Source organism: Amborella trichopoda, chromosome 7 (assembly GCF_054954075.1).
Source record: "Amborella trichopoda isolate Santa Cruz 75 chromosome 7, AtrichopodaSantaCruz75HAP2 v2.0, whole genome shotgun sequence".
In the NCBI taxonomy this organism is placed as follows: domain Eukaryota; kingdom Viridiplantae; phylum Streptophyta; class Magnoliopsida; order Amborellales; family Amborellaceae; genus Amborella; species Amborella trichopoda.
In genome coordinates, this window is record NC_142342.1 from 43,453,522 (window position 1) to 43,462,174 (window position 8,653).

At 36.0% G+C, this 8,653-nt stretch overlaps 1 protein-coding gene across 1 annotated transcript; it reads left to right on the forward strand.

Annotated features, from left to right (window-relative positions):
- The first annotated feature begins 2,256 nt into the window (after positions 1-2,256).
- On the forward strand, positions 2,257-3,547 carry LOC18423131 (E3 ubiquitin-protein ligase RMA2). The gene has a single exon (XM_011627133.3). The coding sequence runs from the start codon at positions 2,272-2,274 to the stop codon at positions 2,926-2,928; it is 657 nt and encodes a 218-aa protein (XP_011625435.2). The 5' UTR covers positions 2,257-2,271; the 3' UTR covers positions 2,929-3,547.
- The last annotated feature ends 5,106 nt before the right edge of the window (positions 3,548-8,653 follow it).

The following is an 8,653-nucleotide window of genomic DNA, read 5'->3' on the forward strand; positions in this document are numbered from 1 at the left end:
CATCCACCCCAACGCCCCTGTCGTGGCGCGTGCCCTGGACGCCCGCCCACGTACATCCGTCGTGGGTGTACATCCGCCCAAGGTGTACATCCGCCGACGGGCGGAGGCGTACATCCATAAGAAAAGCATTTGGACGGTTAGTTTCCATCGTTTTTTCAAATGGAACACCTACTTGCATCCATCTTTAACGAGGATGCTTTACACTTTATGGATCGCATATGTAGAAATGCGGTCTAGCCCGTATGAAACAATTTTTCTTTTTCTTTTCCCATGAAGTGCATTAGAATAGGGTCTAGTCCCTTGGTTAGTCCTCTTGAGCCCTGTCTAGGCTCAGGGTTTACACCGGCTGAGCTGAAGCTAGGTTGGCCCAACCCACATTAATTTGAAGCTTTAAAAATAAATAGTGTATCATTAAGAGCTTTCAATGTCATATTACTTTTTTTTAACGCTAAGCCTCATGCTAAACAATCTTCATTTCATCTTAGGAAATGCATACGATGTGAACTCAGGTAGTTGAGGATGTGTCATTGATTGAACATAAAGTCGTGCATAGTTCCTGACTGTATACTGTTCGTTTTAGATCAAGTGAGCCCCTGAATGTTTAATCTAGATCCAACTCCTAAGAGTATTTTATTTTTAACTTTTTATCTATCTAAAATTTAGGTCAAGTGAGCCCCTGACTATTTAATCTAGATCCAACTCCTAAGTGTAATTTATTTTTAACTTTTTTTCTATGTAAAATTTGGTACGTGTAAAATGAAATGACTAAAATATACCTCAAACTTTTAGGGGTATTTTGGTTATTCTATTTTATTGAGAATATTTTTGGCATGTGCGAATTTAAGAGGAGTGGACGCCCAAACTTTGGTGTCAATCTTTTGTAAAAAAAAATTAAAAATAAAACAGTGTAGAGGCATGACATTGTAATTGAATCCATCTTAGTTGTTTATTCAGATCTAATGGCTAGATAAGGGGAAGTCTATAAGTACTCTACATTAGATAAGGGGAAGTATAGAAAGCTTGTCACATTATTTTATTAGCATTAATGTGAGTTTTTCTTATAGTCTTTTGTCGCATTTCTGCCTATTTTATTACTAAAGTGATTTTTTTGGGAAAATTATTTCGTGCTACGAGGACCGCAATAGATAGGCAGTCCTCAAGATCTAAAGCATCCATCTTAAAGATGGATTCAAATAGATGGTCTATCTAAAACCAATTGAAGCTATTGGACCAAATGCTTTTCTAAAGAATTATTATTTTTAATTTTTCAAAATTATTTAATTTTTCATATTTGTCCATTTTAGAGACTACATATCCTTAAAACTTAGGTCAAAAAATCCATCTCAAAAATCGATTTTTAAGAGGTGACTCATTTCTACATGAACTCATCATATAAGAAAAATTGTTTTATGCTAGGACTGTGTGGCGACAATATATGGTCCAAAGGTACGTAACATTCATCTTAAAGATAGATGCAAATAGGTAGTCCATCTAAAAACAATTGTGCTTAAATGCTCAAATATTTTATTAATATAATTATTATTCTTAGTTTTTAATTTTTTTTTCATGTTCATGATTTCATGTTATAGATTATATATCTTTTAAAAATTAGGATCAAATTATATTTTAAAAAAATATTATTTGCTGAGCCCGCATTTCTACAATTTGCGGGCTGGCCACATAGAAACCGTGTCCCTCATATAAACCGTGTTCTTTCTGTTTTGTTGCCTTTGCCTCCTTTGTGCTTATTACTCGTTTGTGCTTATTTTGTTTAGTTTATTACTCGTTTGTGCTTATTTTGTTTAGTTTATTACTCGTTTGTGCTTATTTTGTTTAGTTTTAATGTGAGGGATAAAATCTGAAACGATGAGTATCAGAGAACATGCAAAAGCTGTTATGTGAGAATTGCAGAGGCTGACTTGGCCTCTGTAATGCTAGCACACGGTTTTGAGATCCCCATGGTTTTAGATTGAACTGCAGTCTTTAAAACCATTGGACCTTCCATAGGCATTTAAATTCGTCTAAGCCCCTCGCTCCTCTCTATCTTCACGGGGATTCTAATTCACTGCCTTTGCCTGGAACGCAGCGATTTTCTAGCGGGAGAAAGCGGAACCCCCAAAAAAATAAGACCCCCACTTGTCACATAGCACCAACCAGATGGCCCGGGGCCCCACCCTCCGCCATGCCTCAGTCGCCACCGATCGGCTCCAAAAAATCGCCGTCGAGGGATCCTCATCGCCCCAAAAGATCACCACCACCACTGATGATCCGATGTCGACCCAAAAACTCGCCACTGAGGAATTGAGGGGGGGCGGCAGCAGCTTCGACTGTAACATATGCCTCGACTTCGCCCAGGACCCGGTCGTGACCCTGTGCGGCCACCTCTTTTGCTGGCCCTGCATCTACAAATGGCTCGAGCTACACTCTAATTCTCAAGATTGCCCCGTCTGTAAATCCGCTCTATCCCAGTCAAATCTGATACCCCTTTACGGAAGGGGCAAAACTGACATTTCGCACTCGAGGAAGCAGCTTGGGTCCATACCCGAGAGGCCTGTCGGCCCGAGGCCTGGACCTGCAGAGCCAGACCATTCACTGCTGGATCTGAGGTTGAGGCATGATCATTATGGGTCGGGCACGGCATTGAGAGTGGGACCCGACTACTATGGCTCGGGCCCGAGGGTGGGGCCAGGTTACTATGGGATGGGCACCGCCCCACGTGTCATGTACCCAATGGTGGAATCACTGGCCGGAATCGTGATGGGGGCCCTGCCATGGGTGGTGGGGCCGACTGGGGACGTTGATGGTTTGTATTGGTTTGGGAGCGAGGGGGAAGAGGAGAGAGAAAGGGAGGTTGGATATGAGAGGTCTCTCTCTAGGATCTTGACCTTCCTCTTTTGCTTTGCCTTGCTTTGCTTAATCTTCTTTTGATCGATGCCTCGTTCTCTCTTTATCTCCTCTCCTCTCCTTTCTTTATGTCTTCTGTCTCTTTCAAATCGGCACTCTCTCTCTCTCTCTCTCTCTCTAGATCTTGATCTTGTTCTTATGACGCCTCCACCCCTCTTTCTCTGTCTTCCCAATTTTCTTCTCTCTCAAATTAGGAAGGGATACATGAAGCATACTGTACAGGCAAGAGCATAGTGATTTGTATGTAAAAAGTTAAAAAGCAATTTGATTTCGTTGTGGGATGCCAAAGTGACAAATCTTAGGATTTGGAATCTCTCTCTCTCTAGAAATTTGTAATCTCTCACCCACTAGAAATTTGTCATCTCTCTAGAAATTTGTAATATCTCACTAGAAAAATGTTCTCTCTCTCTAGAAATTTGTAATCTCTCTATTTCACTTTCATTTGGTCTGTCGACCTAAGTCGTAGTGGTTGTGGAACGTCTCTCTCTCTCAAAGATGATGCCTTGCATGGTATTGAGGGAAGGTTGCTTACGGTGTTGTACTAAGGTTTTTAGAACATTATAAAGGAAAAGACCTACTCGAGGGTATTTTCTTAATGTAAAGTTTTGGATTCTACTATTGAGCATTTTTCAGAAAGGAAAAAGATGAACCATTGGATTTTCGAGTTCGTAAAAACTGAATTTTTTTTCTTGTTATTTTTGTGTTGAGGTTGATAGCTAGGTTCTAAAGGATGAGATTTCTATAAGGCTTAGGTTTTATGAAATCAAAGTAATGCTTCACATCAATCCTCGTCGGGACAGTACTTTTGCCAGGGAAATCCTTATGAGGGTTCTAAAATCAACTTACAACACTAACAATAAAATTTGAAACTCATAGTGTAGATCTTGTAGATTTGTAAACACTTATTTTGAAAGCAAAATGTATGGTTTGGATAATTTGTTATAATATATATTATTTTTAGAGTTTGAAAGCCCAATTTTTTTTATCACAACCTTAATGTCCAAGTCGATACGATCGATATAAGGCTTAGGTTTTATGAAATCAAAGTAATGCTTCACATCAATCCTCGTCGGGACAGTACTTTTGCCAGGGAAATCCTTATGAGGGTTCTAAAATCAACTTACAACACTAACAATAAAATTTGAAACTCATAGTGTAGATCTTGTAGATTTGTAAACACTTATTTTGAAAGCAAAATGTATGGTTTGGATAATTTGTTATAATATATATTATTTTTAGAGTTTGAAAGCCCAATTTTTTTTATCACAACCTTAATGTCCAAGTCGATACGATCGATGTAAAAGTTTTTCGATACTCAAGACTTTTAATATTTTTTTGAGTAATCAGATAAGGATTTACTTATTGTGATAAGGAAGCCTATCAAATCATTTTTTTATAGGGTTGCAAATTTTTATTCTTTTTTCTTTTTTTTTGACAATGTTAGGAATTTTTATTGATGGTAGGCTGAAATAGGAGAAGATTACAATGCAGAAATCAGAACATCAGAAATAGACAAGGTGTAAAGGAATTAAAATGTAAAACTAGGGCATAAAATGTTGTTTTGATGTTGGAAAATCCTCGTATTGATCCTCTGGACATCGAGATGTATAACTATGAAAAGAAAAAAAGATTTGAAGCCCTAAAAATAATGTATCTTGAACATATTATCTATAGACCATCCATTTAAAAAAAATTTCTAAGTGTTTATAGATTAATTTGATTTGAATTATTTTTGAAGTTTTAAGATTTTATAATTAAAGGTGAAAATAAATTCTCAAATCATCCTAATAATTTTTTACATCAAAATTGTATTTATAATACAATTTGGAGGTACTTTACTTGATTAAAGTAAAAACCTTATGCAAACCGCACCCAAAAAGTAAATGCTCTCTTCGTAGGCCATCCCTATCAAAAATTTGGAGTCCAAAGAATTTTCTTAGTGGGCAAGGCTTTACTGAAAGGAGCACAAACCCACAAAAGCAAGCAACCATGCAATCTTTTGGGTAAAAGAGCGAGTCACTTTCCTGTATCAGGACTGGCAATGAACCAGGTTCATGACCATAGGCCATCAAGATAAATAAACAAAACGAATTCACATGGAAAATGGGAAAAATGAGTAGACAGTCTTTGGTGAATGTAGAAGTTCACTTGGTGGAATGGAGGAGTGGCAACGGGTCGGGTCCGGCTGGACCCGGACCTGAAAATATATTGTGGGATGTAGATCCAGACCTGGATCCGATCGGACCGACCCAAAAATTAAAATATTTATGTAGTTAACTATATTTTATATGTTGAGACCTGAAAAATATTACCGGGACTTGGACCTGACCTGCATGGTCCAATCTTTGGACCCACACCAAGATCTAGATTGGGTCTACCCTCAGGTCCGGATCCATTGCCACCCATAAGGCCTTTAAGAAGCGTAGAAACCACCCCTCTATGTGTTTTTAGAGTTGAGCTTATTATGCAACTATAAACTCCCTTAACACAAAAGTTATTCCCGATTAACACTGATATATGCTCCTGCAACTATAAACTCCCTTAAGACAAAAGTTAATTCCCTATTAACACTGATATATGCTCCTACTATTTTTGTTTTTTGTTCTTCCATCACCATCATTATCGGATGGATGGAGAGATAGCGAGAGATTCGCTTTCTTTCCTTCCATCTTCCTTGTGAAAGATGCTATTCTTCCTAACCAACAAAAGCAGGAAAGAGAAGAAATATGGGACCACTTTTTTTTTTTTTTGAAAGAGTTGAAAATCTTTTCATTGAGAGAAAATCAACGAAAGTACTGCACAAAAAAAGAAAAAGAAGGGAGAAAAAGAAAAAAAAAAATACAACAAAAACATAAAAGGATAAGAGAAGTGAGGGTGGAATGGCTTGCGAAATTTGCATTACGTCACTTGCATTTTCTGTTCTTCTTGGTAATGCTTCCATTAATTATACAAAATTTTGTGGGTTAATAGAAGGCATCCATGTAGCTATTCAAATGAAATGTTTCTCTCTATAAATTGAAAGTGACTTATCGTTATTTGTTCAGGTTATACAAGGCAAATATAAACCTCCATAGGCTCTCCATAACATAGGTGCTAATTGAGTTCTGGCTGGCTTAAGAATTTTTCATGGTCCATATGTTATGTCCGTGAGGCTAATATGGTGGTTGATGTTCTTCGGAAGAAGGCCACAATTTTCACGGAAGCCACCATTTGGCACTCCAAACCTCCATATTTCCTTCATCTTCCTTTATTTCATAATGTGGTGCAATTACCTACTGCAGAGTTGTAAAATAGTATCATATAATTTTTTCTATCTTGGATTATTGAAAACCGGGTAGGGGACCTTCTCCCCCACTGATTTACCAAAAAAAGAAAGAAAGAAAAGTCTGCTGCTCCATTTCTCTCACGATTGATATGGGTAAAAATGACCTCTCTAACCTGAAGATCTAAATGGAATCGATCCAAAATCTAAATCCATTGCCATGGTATTGATTCTAGGACCACTAGCTATCCCTCATTTTCTTTTTCTTCAATATTGTCGATACATTTTGTTTGTTTTATTATTCCTATATCTTTATAATAAGTTATCTATGAGAGATTAATAATTTAATATTTTACATATATTTTTATTTAATTTCAAAATACCCATAAAATATTTCATGGTCTTGAGTTGGAATAGTTTCATAAGAGTAAAATGTTAAATGGTTCATCTTTTATGTGCATTTTGATAAATTTCTCTTATTCATACCTATTTTTGGATACTTTTCGCTTTCTTAAAGTTCCTATTCCTTTTTTTTTTTATGTGCAAAAGATTATATGCTCTCTTGGAGAATCTCTAACATTCACTCCCCTTGAATAAAATCCTACTTAAGCTCCTTACCTAGCTATCACTTTTTATCGAAAAAAAATCTAATATTGAACAAAGATGGTCTTATTGGATGGTTAAACCTACGTATTTCAGGACTTAAAATCACTTGCTCTTTAAATACTCAATAATGATTTCAAATGGATCCAATATTTTTCCTTCTAAACAGGTCTTTCACCTCAAGGAGTAATCATATAGTATGCTCTAATGAAAGCATTGGAGCATACTATATTTATATGTATCACTCTCCAAGGAAGAGCCCAATAAGCCTTATTCCCTAAGCTCCAATTTGTTTTCTGTCATCCAAAGAGGAAAGGTGAAAGAAAAAGATTTGGAAGGTATCTTATTTGGTCAATGGAGGTCATTTATTATTGTTTTTTCTAGGCTCTACTTTTTTGGTACAGCATTTATTTCATTGCAAACTCTTGGAGGGAGACCATCTTATCTAATATTTTGTAATATTTTGGAGACAGATAATATTGCCATCCCTTTAGAGGGTAAAGCTTCCATTTTTTTTTTTTGGATAGGATGATACTTAGAATATATATACATGTATAGGGAGAATATGAGGTGTCAGCCCACTAGCTGATAACTACAGTAAACACTAAATGGTCCAGATTGAATGTCGGACGATCGTGATTGGATTTCTTATTGGAATTTAAATTTTAAATTTTTTTTTTTATAAATTTAAGTAATTTGAAATTTAGATAATTTGTTCTTAAAACATTGGCGAATCTTATCAAAATATCAAAAAATTAAATAAACAAAAATTAAATGGATCAAAATACCCCTGAAATTTTCAAGGTAGTTTGGTCTGTATTTTGTAAATTTTTCACTATTTTTATTAGGTGCACATTGATGAGCACAGTAAACACTCCAAATTTTATATGATTTATATTTTTATAAAAATATTAAAATTCAAATACAAAATGCAGTTGTGACCGACCGATCAGTCCAGATTCAATACAGGCCATTAAGCGTACACTACTCCATATATGCACATAAACAATGAGATTGAAAGATAAGATGTTATGCTGAGGCATCAACCCTCCTAACCACTAATGCCCCAACCCTGTTTTCAGTACTTGGAATAAAGTTACTTCATAAAAGATTCTATGAGTCGACTGGCCTATAGCACAACACAGTTTGAGTGGCTAAAATCAAAGGAAAAGAGACGATATGTATAGTTGAGAATAACAGATTTATTCTACATTCTTTTATTGTGAATTGACTTTCATTATCTTGAGCACTTAGATGAGACCTACATGTGCATAGAATTTTCTATCCATTGAACCTTTACTCTCTTCAAAATCGTAATGTTATTACAAGTAAATCTGAGCCGTTTGTATCTTGCCTCTTCAATCGTGGTCATCCTGCCTGTATGTGCTTTAAACCGGCTGGCTCATATAATCATTTTCCTTAAAAAGAATAAAGGAAATGAAGTTTCCCTTCCTTGATAATCCCTTGAGTGGATGCTTCCTTGATGGAAACCTGCACAATGAATTCATTCAAGAAAGAGAACTGTACAGTATGTTCTCTAGGTCTCAAGGAACTTTACTTTTACTTTTCCAAATGTCTATGTTGCCTTGGTCAAGGCACTTGACTTTTACTTCTCAAATATTTGTCACCTTGGTCACTTCTCCAAAGGCTCCTTCTCTTTCTCCACTTCTTTTACTTTTCTCTCTTTTTTTTTTTTTTTCTCTCCCCTTACTCCCCCCTGTACTTTTCTTTATTTGTAAATGGATTTCTATATATTTAAGAGAAATTATTACAATATTTATAAGAGATGAATTTTTTAACATTGTACGTATATTGTTTGATATAGTTTCAAAATACCCAGTTGGAATAGTGTCAAAAGATTAAAATGTTAAATAGCGAACCTCC

Excerpts from the sequence above, each read along its gene's own strand:
- LOC18423131 (XM_011627133.3), top strand. The coding sequence starts at position 2,272 with ATGTCGACCCAAAAACTCGCCACTGAGGAATTGAGGGGGGGCGGCAGC.